The 14,413-nt window shown below is 41.2% G+C and overlaps 2 protein-coding genes across 3 annotated transcripts; one reads left to right on the top strand and one right to left on the bottom strand.

Annotated features, from left to right (window-relative positions):
• Positions 1–421: 421 nt before the first annotated feature.
• Positions 422–5,939, bottom strand: LOC140968842 (mitochondrial import inner membrane translocase subunit TIM44-2-like). Of its 2 annotated transcripts, XM_073429971.1 has the most exons (14): positions 5,662–5,939; positions 5,468–5,580; positions 5,312–5,395; positions 5,106–5,181; positions 4,631–4,675; positions 4,088–4,531; positions 3,921–3,989; positions 3,019–3,083; positions 2,869–2,937; positions 2,707–2,779; positions 2,420–2,524; positions 2,252–2,323; positions 1,198–1,260; positions 422–689 (listed from the first exon to the last, which is right to left on the bottom strand). In XM_073429971.1, exons 1-14 carry the CDS (start codon positions 5,740–5,742, stop codon positions 552–554), a joined length of 1,497 nt encoding a protein of 498 aa, XP_073286072.1. In that variant the 5' UTR covers positions 5,743–5,939; the 3' UTR covers positions 422–551. The 2 variants fall into 2 exon arrangements, with proteins under 2 accessions (XP_073286072.1, XP_073286080.1); XM_073429979.1 differs by lacking the exon at positions 5,662–5,939 and having other exon boundaries at positions 5,106–5,234; positions 5,468–5,578.
• Positions 5,940–8,825: 2,886 nt separating this feature from the next.
• LOC140957383 (uncharacterized) lies at positions 8,826–13,527 on the top strand. Its single transcript, XM_073414617.1, has 4 exons — positions 8,826–9,296; positions 9,371–11,211; positions 11,538–13,014; positions 13,171–13,527. Exons 1-4 carry the CDS (start codon positions 8,826–8,828, stop codon positions 13,525–13,527), a joined length of 4,146 nt encoding a protein of 1,381 aa, XP_073270718.1.
• The last annotated feature ends 886 nt before the right edge of the window (positions 13,528–14,413 follow it).

Below are 14,413 nucleotides of genomic sequence, written 5' to 3'. Positions count from 1 at the left end.
CCATCACTTACTATGCCCCCGAACAAAAATATCCGCCCCTGATTTTCAACATACTTCTCCTTTACCGATGACTGCTCCATCTGTTGATGAAATACGGATGGAAGGGCATTCAACCAAGTTCCGGGTTTTGTTTTTCAACATCGTCCTCGCCAAGCTAACCAATCGGCACACTTCCTCGCAACTGAAATGATTTCGAGTTGAGTCAATTCCTTAAGACGCACATTTTGTTGTAACGCAGGTTTCTTTTGATATAACGGACGACCACATATTTACAATCGAAAAATATTTATATATTTAATCTTAAGTTTGTTATATTTATATTATATAGAAACTATTATTCAACTCAAAATAATATAAAAATCCAACGCATTATTTTTCGATCGCTTCGGGTAAATTCGTTTAAATTAACCTCACCTTTTACACAAGAGTAGAAATTGCTAACAATATCAAAAGTGGCCTAAAAAATTTGGGTTTGAATGAGATGAGATAACAAAATCCTCATCCACTCCAACATTATTTCTTGTTAATGTTAATAATTAAATGAATGAGATTTAAATGAGGGCCCTGACACCAAGCTGCTGCATTTCTCTAAGCTTCCATATAGAGTAAGGAGCTGCATAACCATCTCCAAGTTGTTCGGCATCCAACTGCTGCATAGCCCATGCATAATACACCGTCTGGATTGTATCCTGTTTCATAAACATACATACTTCAATCAAACATTCAAAACATCACGTTGTTCTGATTCCAACGGAACTCACAAGACTTGAAAATTCATCAAGGGCACGCAGAAAATTAACGAATGATCGGACTGTAAGTGCCGACTGCGAACCGATTGTTCACGTGCATTTCAACTACTATTACACAGCCATTCCATCAGAGGCAAATATGGGTGACTATCTAGAGCAGAATCCTTACAAGTTTCCAGATCTAGGAAGGCTTATATTCCTCAAAGATGACTCTCAGGGTAGTCACGAAGGAACACTGAGGAATACTTCCCTTAGAAACATCAATTCATTCAAATAAATAAGTACGCGAAGTTAAATTGATGGCTTATATAATTTAACTTCAATGATGAGAGATGAGCAGGGTACCCACAAGCTAGACAAAACAAGACCCGACTGTAAATGCTTCTTCTCCATTTACTTTTTTTTATTTATATTTAGAGGTTCAATGCAATAAAGGTCTCAACTTTACCTGACCACCTTCTGTTACTGAACCCAGACTATCGCGTACACAGTAGACTTGCTGCGTTTGAAACTGTGACAATGTCAAACCAAAATAGTTGTCAGTTCCAACTATTGAGCATTTTCCGGACGAAACATCAAATATGTACCCTTCGTTTATCAACAGACGAGTTCTTCATGGAAAATCAGAATGATAATTCCACAGAGACCAGCAAACATCCTCAACCACTTTTCTAATCTAAACAAATATACCAAAATAGGGGAGAAGAAACAGTTGATTAAGAAGGTAAATTTTATCCACTTGTACAAGGCTTGTCCACATCATCCCTTCCGACAATCTTAATTATGTTCACCTCCATAAATGTCTATAAGATTTTACATTCGCACAGTCAAGGACTTCATCACTTGGGTGATTGATATCATGTTTCAGAATAATAAAGGAAAATTTTTATTTATACGCATACTATTTCAAAATTTAATCTCACCAACATAGCCGAACATACTAAGGAGGTTTGATGATAAGCAAAAAGATAATAAATGAAAGCCTAGATGCAGCTTACTGTTGTCAAGTAAGTAAATACAAGTTCAAAATTAAATGGCATTTTTTAAAATTATTTGTCTCGATGTATCATATAGCAAAAGCATCCAAAAAACTTGAACTTCTACTCTAGCAATATCAGTATTATATTTCAATCCTTGATCAAATTACTTTTTACCTCGGTGTAAATTTCACAAAACTTACTATTCCTTAAATTTTGTAATTTCATGATTAGTTCAAGTTTATATTATTCAATAAGTTATTAGTGGATGTTGGTTTCAGGGGACACAGTTGTAATTATTGCTGTTAGATGATTTACTAATTTGGACAACATACTACAAAAGTATATATAACTTACCACATTTGAACTTCTACAATATGTCAATTTAAATCCAGGAATAAAAAATGTAACGATTTTTCCTCTAACTTTTTCAAGAGGTGATGTGTTCATGTCAATAGGAATATAGGATGTATTCCCACGATTCTCCACAAAAGCAAATAGAGAGCAGCCAAGGCGAGTTCTTACTGCCACAATTATAATGGGAGTGTCTCCCATCATTTTAGTCTCTCGAACCTCGACTTCTGATATATGCAAAATCTGCAAGGAAGACACAAAGAAAAGAAATATAGACGGGGTTGACATATCCCTATGCAATGAATGAGAAGCACAAAAAGTGGTACAATGTATTCTCACCTTGTTATCAAAAAAGATCCCTTGGCTTTCAAAAGCTTTACGCTCCGCTATACACCGCTCAATGACGTGAAAAGTACAGTACTTCTTCAAAACATCCGCATCACCCTATAGACAGCAAAGCACATAAAAGCATACATCAAGTTAACTAAACAATGTGCTTTTTAAAGTTACACTTTTTGTATCCAAACTAGAAAATATCAATCCATTTTTGGTAACAACATCAGACCCATGGAACACCGAATTAGATATCAAATACAACCCTTGCCCTCACGGACTTGAAGACATACTTTAAAATAAGCAATAAGAACTGGTTTGACCACTTCTTGAACCTCAGCTACAAATTCTGGTAAAGAAAAAGTCCTGCCACACAAAGTCAAGTGAGCGATATAACATTTCCGAATAGCACAGTTATTTTTTTATAAAACTTGAACAAGGACAAGTTATCTTACGGGTCTCTGCGACGAATCTCTTTAAATGACATGGCAGCGTCTGATTCTCCCAGAACAGTCTCACTAATACTGGCAAACAAAATAACAATTTTTAGTCATGTAAATGCTTTAAATTTTAAATAAATTTAGGGGGAAAGGGTGGTAAACTACTCTTGGATTTTGTGAACAACTGGGTGATCACTAGTCTCCCATCTCTCCCGCATATCTTCTGCAATCTGTATTTTAGCAGCAAGGATGAGTTGCCGATGCTAAAACAGAAAATGCTGGAAAATCACCGAAGATATAAATTGAAATATTATACACAAGTTTTTTGACCACTCATGCCCCTTTTCCAAAATTTTATAAACAATCCAAGAAAGAAAAAGGATTCTCCTAACATACTTGACCTCGTGAGATTTTTTAGTATCGGCAAAAAAGGCTAATTAAGAGCAATTTTGTAGGACCATAAAAGCCAGAAACTTAAGCAGAAAGATTCATCTCACTTTATACTGTCACCAAATATCTGTTATCCGCCATGCTTATCTATAAACAGATTACGCATCTGTGATTCGTAGAATGACTTTGGGGATGGTTGTGTACTTGTGTATAACAGGAAAGTGGGAAAATCAATTGGCACGTAAAAAACCAACTGCCGTGACTGCTATTAAATAAACTTAATAATAAACATGTTGACATCTTAATGCGACTAAGTTCTCTCAATATAAATATCCGTTAAATACTAACATCTTGGACAAACACTACATGCGGCAATTCAATTTCACTGCACAAAACAAATGAACAAGACATATTATCGCTAGCAATATATCATTTTAATCACACAAGCCAACAGAGAAAAAAAAACAGGCGTATCTACAGTCATTTGTGATAATTTCTTCATTAAAGATATATGACCGATGAATTATCACAAAAAGTAGGATTTATGTATGAACTCTTATTTCGATCTTGAGCGGCAGACACCAGATTGAAGAAATTGCGGATGTTAGCAGTGTAGATAAAAGTTCAAATAGCGCAACAGAGAGAACTAAAATATCATATTTCACATTCCAAATTACCTCCTGGCTCTTTTCAAGTACAGGTTCACTTAACCCCCTAACACGCTTGAACATAGGATAGCCTCGCATCTGAGACATCAGTAAATAACATAAGGTGAAAAAGGGAACACAAAACATAAATAATCCAGCATACAAAATAGAAGATACGGATTCACGTGTCATATCACCTTATTCTTGAATGCCTCCCATTTCTTACTCCATGGGGATTGTTTCGAAGGTACCACGACAATATCAGTCCGGGTACTTCTTTCAAAGTTTGAGGATGATGCAGCAGACGAAGCATCATATTCGAGACGCTTTCTCCTATTCGGATTGCCTTTCAACTCATCTTTCACAATCTCATAGCTCTTCTTTACCAAGTCAACGGGCCTCGCTTCCTTCACTTTGTGGAAAGCTAAAGAAACCTTGGGAGAAATGGAATAAAAACCGTTCTTCACCTTGCCAAATAGAGTTTTGACATTATCATTAGAATCAGGTTGCTGTTGCTGCCCCTGTTGCTTTTCTCCTCCAAAGGCAGACTTGTCTCCACCATTGCCATTTGAGCAATGACTTGATGGAGTTCCATTGGATCCTGTTGGCTCTTGCTTTCCAGCACCATAACTTTCTTTAACCTGGTTTAGACAGTTTGTGACTATCAAGTTTTCTATACTGAGTAATGTCACACAAAATGGCAGCAGACATATGTTCAATCAAGCACAAAAACTTCACACCTCGATTTTAGCAGCAGTAATCTTTTCTTCCATGTCAGCATAAACCTTCATGAAAACAAAGTAACCCAAAAGTCAGTAAAATATGTAAACAGATAAATAAAAACCAAAACAGTCCATTTTTTAATCTAATCGGTCAGTTGTTCAAGCGTAAATTAAATTCGGTCATTTCAGCCATCATCCCGTCACTCGACTTTGCAAGCTCCTCGGCGAATTGGAACCACAATTTGCATTCATGGCCAGATCATCCAGTTTTGAAATATTAATTTACAAGCAATTCATCACAGCCGCAAAAAGTTTGGCAAAATCTATTCAAACCAAGTTTATATCTGAGCAAACCAATAGACATCAAAGTTGACTCTCAAGTATTGTGTACTTGAGGTAAAAAGCTTTCCAACATGGAAATACAATCAGATGGGTAAAATTCTGGTCACCTTTCAATGCCATTCATTACAAGACCAATAAGAGAAATTTCTACCTTCTTTGCCTTAGCTTCAGTCTCTGTCCAAACATCATCAACATGCTTGTAGAGCTGCTCAGTAGTCTGCTTCGTTCTGCATTTCGCCATTTCACCAGCTCAGAGCTCCCATTGAAAGTGTCTGCCAGCCTTGACATACAACAGTATGTCTCAGCCTCCACGATAAAAGTGCTCGCTAAAAAAGAAAAAAATTGTAATAATATTACCTAGCTTTCAGGTCCTCTTTAACCCCTTTTAGTTCATTTGCCTTCTCCTTTAATTCCTTAACGGACTGTTGAAATTCCTGGTTCCTACACCCAACAAACGAGTCTCTTGTCTCAATTGAAAAAACAAATGTGTAAACAGATTTATTTACACATTACCTGTCAACTTCACCTTTAATCTTATTAGAGAACTCATTGAACACGCTGAACTCACGTCTAAGCATATTCCCATAGGACGAAACGAACCGCGGCCTTTCCCATCTACTCGAGGCCTACATAGAAACAACCGCACAAGCTATCACCAGAGCAAGATGCCATCTTTCATGCATACGGGGAGACCGGGAAGCGCGTACCTGTTTGGATGCTATTAATTGTGGTCGAAGAAGTATATGCTTGTTGATCAAGAAATCTCTAAGGACTTTTCTGTTGGCCATCAGACCCGCCGAGGAATTTCTTCTTCCCTAGGAAAATGCGGGAAGAGACCAATTTCTTAGGGTTTTGTCGAGCGTGCTGTGTTTCAACCTCGGCAAAAGACAAGGCTGGCTCTGTGTAAAGCAAAAGCTCAACTATTCTTCAAAAAAAGAGACGGTAAAGCAATTTTCTTGCCCTAATGCGACTACCGTAAGTTTCAGGATCTGGTCGACTTTTTTTGTTTGGTGGGGGATAATTTTCGTTAAAATTTTTTTTTAAATATAAACTCTTCTATTTTTTTGTTGGGATATTTTAATTTTATCTCCAAACAACTCTTTTTTTTAAGAAAATGACCTCCTCAAGATAGTTGATCGAGATTATTTAATCAATTTGTCCTATTTCGTTACATTATCATACTCTCAAATTGTTTTAAAAATTGTTAGCTAATTGATCAAATAATTTAATAACAATATCCCTAAACTCAAATATCAATATCTCTGTTTCGGCAAATACTTGTAAAAGGGTTTTTATAAAAAAAATTTATATAAATTTTTTCTAAAATGTTTTAGAAGTTATTTTATGAATAAATATGTTTTTTCAATTATTCTATAAATAAATTTTCAGAGCTCATGAGATGTTGGGTTATTCTAAAAATATCAGAAAACATATCTCAATTGTTCTTTAAAATCTATACTTGGAGAACGATTTTTTAAAAACATTTTGCAAACACATTTTATAAAAATCTTATCCAAATACATATTTTAAGTTTTTTCATTTATAAAACGCTAAAAGTGTTTTTTTAGAGTATTTGTCCAAACAGAACTTAAACATTCAAAATGACAATAATAACATTCACATTTCACACGCTATATCCAATAAACCAGAGTATAAAACAGTAGTAAATTTAAGCTAAATATAACTTTAAATCACCTTATCTCTACAAGCAAAGCAAGAATAAGTATTACAAACTTTGGTTAGAAAGGGTGCCCGAGAGGTCATACGAACCAGAAGACATGTTTTTCACAAACGATGTGGGACGGACCACGACACGTTACAACAACAAGGCAAATAGAAGCAGGGACAACTTAACGATGCTCCAGTTCTTATGGCGCTTCAAAGAGCTACTTCAGAAAAAAGCCAAGAAAACAGAAGCATCAACAAATTCAAAAGGTGGAGGAACTTCAATTTTTAGTGAAGTTAGGCTGTTACGCATTTTAAAGATGGATAGAATTGTCCGTCGAAGGAATTGGGAGGCTTCTTGAATTTATATACACATTCAGAAACTTGTATTCGACATTTTTTTCGAAAATTTAAAACCTTTGTTTGTCTGTAAGATAACTGTTTCTGCACTTAGTGAACATTTACACCTTGTTCCATCGTGATTATCATTTCACGAGCATTGGAATTCAATTTTTTTGAACTAATTGCAAGATCGAAATCTTTATAGTATTATTTTTTAACCAGGATATTTGGGAGAATAACTTTGGTCAAGCTTCATTTTTTTTTAAATGATCATCTCCAAGTGTATTTGAATATTTTCAAATATATATGAGAATATCATTTTTTTTTTAATATTTGAATAATGTTATTTTGGTAACATTTTTTTTACCTTTATTTTTTTAGATTGCAAAGTTGGTTTTGCAAAACATCATGGTTGATTTTTGTTATAATAGTTTGGTTTTCTATTTTCCCCCCAAAAAAAATTGATTAAATATTGTTTGATGATGTCGTGCACTATTTTCTATTTCGTTAAAGTTTTCGTCTACGAAGGAGAATGGATGGTTTGGATGAATTTATTCTGTGTTGCTGCGATAATTTTTTTATTTCTTGATCTTGTGAGTGGAAATAGGTTCGATTGTTTGATTTATAATATGGTTTTTATATTGAAAGTCTTTAGTTTCAGTGATAACAAACAAAATCGAATTGTTTCAAAATCCAACAACCATTTAAATGTACTTACATGTTTCGAGACTCAAGCGAGATTGTTTATTCTTCAAGACTCTAGCTGGAATGCATTTTCTGGCAGCTAGCTATCCTAAAGTCATGATGAATAGTGATACCCCCGATTCGGGGACAGGCTCGACCCAAGTCTCGGTAGCCCACGAGGCCCAACGATCGAGAGCCCATGTAAGGTCCCCTGCCGCGTGTTCTAGGTGGTCATCCGGGAGGTCACTTCAGCCGAGCTCCACGTGAAAACACCGGCCCACGTGAAAACACTTCGGCCGACCTCCCACTAAGATCCGAGCCGACCTCCCGCGACGACTTTTTCCATCGATTGTGTTGTGGCCGACCTCCCGAACCGAGGTCCCATGGACGGCCGAGTTCATACGTGCGAGATCCCTTAGACACTAGCAGACAGGCCACGAGAATCAAACCCAGAAAGATAAAGCCCATTAAGATTTACCAAATCTAGCAGGATTTAAGCCAAATCTATAAGATATGATCAAATCTTTCGCGAGATTCTGAAGATCTAAATCTACCAAAACAGGGTTTTATTGCTCTCCTATAAATACCAGGTTTCATTCATTATTTATTCATTCATATATTCACATTCTCTCAGCACACACATTACTCTCTCAGTTTTCTATTCTCTGACTTGAGCGACGGAAGGGCTACGCCGGAACAACCTTCCGGCCCCCTTCTAACGTTCTTGTTTGTGTTACCAGATTTCGAAGGTCCAGTCCGAGCTCCCCAAGTGAAGATCCGACCTCCTAGCCACCGCTCAAAGGTTTGATCCGAGCTCTTTAAGCGAGGATCCGACCTCCCAGTTATTATCACCGATTTTAGCAACATCAATTGGCGCCGTCTGTGGGAAATACACTGAGAAGACATAGACATGTGGGGACGAAGAGGTTTAAGAACAGGCCCTAGGGGTGGGCGAGGAGGTCCTGGAGGGGGTCAATGGAGAGGAGTGGCTGATCTTACCCTAAACCAACTGGCCCAGCTGATTAACAGATCCGTGGATGAGGCCCTCCGTCGGAATCGGTCCCCATCACCTCCACCGCAACAACCACCACCTCCTCCTCCTCGTCCTCCTCCTGAGCATCTAGAAGCCATATGAGAAGAAATCAGAAGGCTTGGCAGGCAAGTGGGAGGCCGACCCCCTATGCTGGACAGGGAGAGCCCGTTCTCTCCAGAAATATTGAACGAGGACCTCCCGCCCAACTTTCGTCAGCTAACAGTTAGAGATTACGACGGAAGTACCGACCCCGAAGAACACTTGGGGAGGTTCAATAACGCTGCCCTGCTCCACAGATACTCAGACGGGGTGAAATGCCGAGTTTTCCTTACCACCCTGGTGGGACCGGCTCAGAGGTGGTTCAATCTGCTGCCGCCAGATTCCATCACCAGCTTCCGGGAATTTAGTACTGTCTTCATGAACCAATATGCCACCAGCAAAAGATATTTGAAGACCTCCCTGGGCTTGTTCAACGTGAAACAAAGTGATGCGGACTCATTGAGGGATTTCATCAAGCGGTTTAATGACGCAGCCTTGGAGGTCCCAGCCGCAGCCACCGAAACCCTGGTAAATGCCTTCACACAAGGCCTTCGTGGGGGACAGTTCTTTAATTCTTTGGTAAAAAAGCCCCCCACAGCTATGATGAGCTCCTTAGCCGAGCTGAGAAATATGTGAACCTTGAGGATGCACAGAGACAAAGACGTACGGACGGCAAGCCGAGAGACAGAGACAAGGGAAAGGAACAAGTTGAGTTGAGCAGGAAGAGGCCTGCGGAGAGATCAGAGGAACGAGGCCGTGTTCCGGGACCTTTCCCGTATGCCCCATTGGCTATGAGTTTGGAAAGAGCCATGACAATCTGTGAAGAGAGGAAGAAGTTAGAACGCCCAAAACAAGCCGAAAAAGGACCACGTTTACCTCACTCGGATAAGTTCTGTGAATTCCATCAAGAATACGGTCACATTACCAATGACTGCCAGAGACTGGGAGAAGAGGTGCAGAGGATCATGCAGAGGGACCCTCACATGAAGAACCTATTAGCCCGACTAGAAGGAAAGCACCGAGATGACAGGAGAGGTCGAGGACCTCCCTGGGTAAATCAGAGACCACCCCGAGAGGATCGACCCAACCAAGGGGGCCGAGCAGGTCCTCAGCAGCGACAGGGACCTCAAGTCGAACAAATAGCCAATGATCCGACCCGAGGTGTAATACACATGATATCTGGTGGTGCAACCGACGGTGATTCAGGAAGGGCTCGGAAAGCCCACGGTAGGAGGTTGGAGAGCCTGGGAATAGACCTAGCTCCCAAGTCTGATCCCACCATCAGCTTCGGGCCAGAGGACCTGAAAGGTATTGTGGCACCCCACAACGATGCCTTGCTAGTAACTCTCACCGTCGCCAATTATGATGTAGCGAGAATCTTTGTGGACACCGGAAGCTCAGTGAATATTCTTTTCAAAAAGACCCTTGATCAAATGAAAGTGGAAGGGTTCGAGTACGACCCCATCTCTACGCCTTTATTTGGCTTCACGGGACACGCTGTCCAAACCATTGGACAAATTATGCTCCCCTTATCTTTGGGGACGGGATTGCACCGCGTTACCAAAATGACATGCTTTACTGTAGTGGACGCCCCTTCCTCTTACAATGGTATATTGGGCCGACCGACCTTGGCCGACTCCCGAGCTGTGAGTTCTACTTATCATCAGAAGTTAAAATATCCTTCAAGGAGCCATGTGGGAGTTGTATGTGGAGATCAGAAGTCCTCACGCCGTTGTTATGTGGATGAGGTAAAGGTTGAATTGAAGAGGTCCCGAAATGAGGTAGGAATGATTGAGACTCAAAAAAGAATGATCCCCAGAAATGAGGCTCAACTCATATCAGAGGAAGAACCAGAGATGGTGGAAATAGGAGCCCAGCAGCACTTTAGGGTGGCAGCCGACCTGGATCATGAAACAAAGAATGAGTTGTTGGCTTGTTTAAAGGCTAATCCCGACGTGTTCGCCTGGTCTTCTCAAGAGCTTCAGGGGGTCAGGCCGGAAATCATGGAACACCGTCTTAATATACTTCCTGAAGCTCGACCAGTTAAACAAAAGAAGAGGCACTTTGGCCCCGAAAAAGACAAGATAATAAAGGAGCAGGTGGACGAGCTTCTTAGAGCAGGGCACATACGGGAGGTCTTTTTCCCGACATGGTTGTCAAATGTTGTCCTAGTCCCTAAGAGCTCTGGAAAATGGAGGATGTGTGTCGATTTCAGAGATCTCAACAAAGCTTGCCCGAAAGATTGTTACCCTTTACCGAGGATCGACCAACTGGTCGATTCCACCGCAGGTCACCAATACTTATGTCTAATGGATGCTTATCAGGGATACCATCCGATACCACTAGCGGAGGAAGACCAGGATAAAGTAAGCTTCATCACCTCCGAAGGGACATTCTGTTATGTGGCAATGCCTTTCGGGTTAAAAAACGCAGGAACCACTTATCAGAGGCTCATGGAAAAGGTTTTTTCGGCTCAGGTTGGAAGAATGCGGAGGTTTATGTGGATGATATTCTAATAAAATCCAAGAGTTCCACCGACATCATAAAAGACCTCTGTGAGACCTTTGCCACCCTGAGAACTTATGGGCTGAAGTTGAACCCCAAGAAGTGCACCTTTGGGGTCAGGAGCGGAAAGTTTCTGGGATATATGGTAACAGAAAGAAGAATCGAAGCCAACCCCGAGAAAGTAAAGGCCATTCAATCTATGTCACCTCCCGGGAATCTCCGGGAGGTCCAGAAGCTTGCCGGGAGAATCGCGGCTTTGTCGAGATTCATTTCATGAGCAGCTCATCGAAGTCTGCCTTTCTTCCGTATTCTCAGGAAAGCTAAGAAGTTTGAGTGGGATAAAGAATGTGTGAAGGCCTTCGATGATTTAAAGAATTACTTGGCTGAGCTCCCTATATTAGCCAAACCAGCTCCAGGAGAACAATTGTATGTTTATCTCTCTGCCACCGAAACGGCTGTGAGCTCAGTTTTAATCAGACAGAGAGGTACTGAACAGAGTCCCGTATATTACACCTCTCATGCACTCAAAGGGGCAGAGCTCAGATATACAGTGGTAGAGAAGCTTGCTCTAGCTTTGGTTACAACAGCTCGAAGACTAAGGCCATACTTCCTTTCTCACCCCATTATGGTCCTCACTAACAGCCCTCTCGGGAAGATAATGACTCATGCTGACATCTCGGGAAGGCTAGTGAAATGGACCACGGAACTGGGAGAGTACGACATTCAATATGTTCCCAGGACCGCAATAAAAGCGCAGGCCTTAGCTGATTTTCTCGCTGAAACTCTGCATGTCGAGATAGAAGATCTTTGGAAAGTATATGTGGATGGTTCGTCCACCAATGAAGGCAGTGGAGTCGGTGTGTTGTTGATCTCTCCGAAAGGGGATGAGCTAAAGTTGGCTGTGAGACTAGACTTCAGGGCATCCAACAATGAGGCAGAGTATGAGGCGGTTTTAGTGGGTCTAAGAGCGGCACGGCAGGTCGAGGCCGCTCGGGTTCACATTTTTTCTGATTCTCAGTTGGTGGCCCATCAAATGAACGGTACTTATGATATCAAGAATGAAAGACTGGTGGAGTATGTGAAGGCAGTGGAGGCAGCCAGAGAACTCTTTACGGAACTTGTGTTTAAGCAAATCCCTAGGGAGGAGAATGAGGGGGCCGATTCCCTTGCCAAAATGGCAAGCTCACTTCACAATTGGAAATCAAGAGATATGGTAGTTCAAGTAGAGCTAAGTCCTTCTCTGCACTATCCATCCCCCAAAGCCGAAGACAATGACTGGCGCTCTGAGTTATTGGATTATATGAAAAATGGGATGCTCCCTAAAGATAAAAAAAAGGCATATAGGATGAAGCGAAGGAGCCTTCGATTTATAGTTGTCAATGGAGATCTATACAAGAGGTCGCTCTCACAACCTCTTCTCAATTGCTTGGGTCCCAAGCAATCTAGCTACGTGCTAAGGGAGATTCATGAAGGCTGTTGTGGGAATCACTTGGGATCTTACTTTCTGGCACGGAAAGCACTTCTGGACGGTTATTTCTGGCCCATGATGCTGAAAGACGCTCTAGCCATCGTGGTCTCTTGCAACAGTTGCCAACGTCATGCAAAACTCCAACATCAGCCAGCCGCATTAATGAAGAGTATTGTGGCAGCCTGCCCGTTTGACCAATGGGGGATCGACATTGTGGGACCTTTTCCCCCAGCCCCAGCTCAGAAGAAGTTCTTTCTTGTTGCTATTGATTACTTTTCAAAATGGGTCGAGGCTGAGGCTTTAGCCAAGATAACTGAAAATGAAGTACTCAAATTTCTCTGGAAGAACATTGTCTGCAGGTTCGAGGTCCCAAGGAAGCTGATATCTGATAATGGAATACAATTTCAAGGAAGCCGGATCCAAGCCTGGTGCAAAGAGATGAAGATTCAACAGCACTTCACCTCTGTGGCCTATCCTTAGTGTAATGGACAAGTGGAGGTCACCAATAGGTCCCTAGTGCAAACCCTTAAGACCCGATTTGGGAACGCGAAAGGTAATTGGGTGGAGGAGCTCCCCAGGTCATACAGGACTACTCCTAAGATAGGCACGGGGGAGACGCCCTTCAGCCTGGTTTATGGAAATGAGGCAGTGCTTCCGGCGGAGATCGGGGAAGAGACATCCCTAGTGATCTTCTACGACGAACAAAACAATGAGAGGCGAGCAGCGGACTTGGATTTCCTGGAAGAAAAGAGGGAAGCTGCGGCCATAAGAATGGAAGCTTACAAAAGACGCATAGCCCAATCCTACAATAAGAAAGTGATTCAGAGGAGCTTCTAGGTCGGAGACCTAGTTTGGAAGAAGATTCAAGAAGAGAAGGTCGGAAAGCTAGATCCAAGATGGGAAGGACCGTTCAAAGTGGTGGAGAAGCTCAGCTCGGGTGCTTATTACTTAGAAGACTGGACAGGGAAGAAATTGATGAGGCCATGGAATGCTTATCACCTCCGCAAATATTATGCTTAGTGTTAGGACTTTAGTTTTTCTGATTGTCATTTACTTTTGTTGCAAGGACATCAGGTTTTAATGCTTTATTTTGACATTAATAAAATTATGCGGTTAAAGATTATTATTATTGCTTGTAAGGGTTTTCACCCTAAACCAGTTCAGGAGCCCAGAGTTCACCTCATCTTGGTCAAGCCAAGTTTATAAGGGTTTTCACCCTAAACCAGTTCAGGAGCCCAGAGCTCACCTCATCTTGGTCACACCAAGTTTATAAGGGTTTTCACCCTAACTCAGCTCAGGAGCCCAAAGATCACCTCATCTTAGTCACGCCAAGTTTATAAAGGTTTTAACCCTAACTCAGTTCAGGAGCCCAGAGCTCACCTCATCTTGGTCATGCCAAGTTTATAAGGGTTTTCACCCTAACTTAGTTCAGGGGCCCAGAGCTCACCTCATCTTGGTCACGCCAAGTTTATAAGGGTTTTCACCCTAACTCAGTTCAGGAGCCCAGAGCTCACCTCATCTTGGTCACGCCAAGTTTATAAGGGTTTTCACCCTAACTCAGTTCAGGGGCCCAGAGCTCACCTCATCTTGGTCACGCCAAGTTTATAAGGGTTTTCACCCTAACTCAGTTCAAGAGCCCAGAGCTCACCTCATCTTGGTCACGTCAAGTTTATAAGGGTTTTCACCCTAAACCAGTTCAGGAGCCCAGAGCTCACCTCATCTT

The sequence above is a fragment of the Primulina huaijiensis genome, chromosome 2 (assembly GCF_012295235.1).
Source record: "Primulina huaijiensis isolate GDHJ02 chromosome 2, ASM1229523v2, whole genome shotgun sequence".
NCBI lineage: Eukaryota > Viridiplantae > Streptophyta > Magnoliopsida > Lamiales > Gesneriaceae > Primulina > Primulina huaijiensis.
This window is presented reverse-complemented; position numbering and strand designations above follow the sequence as displayed.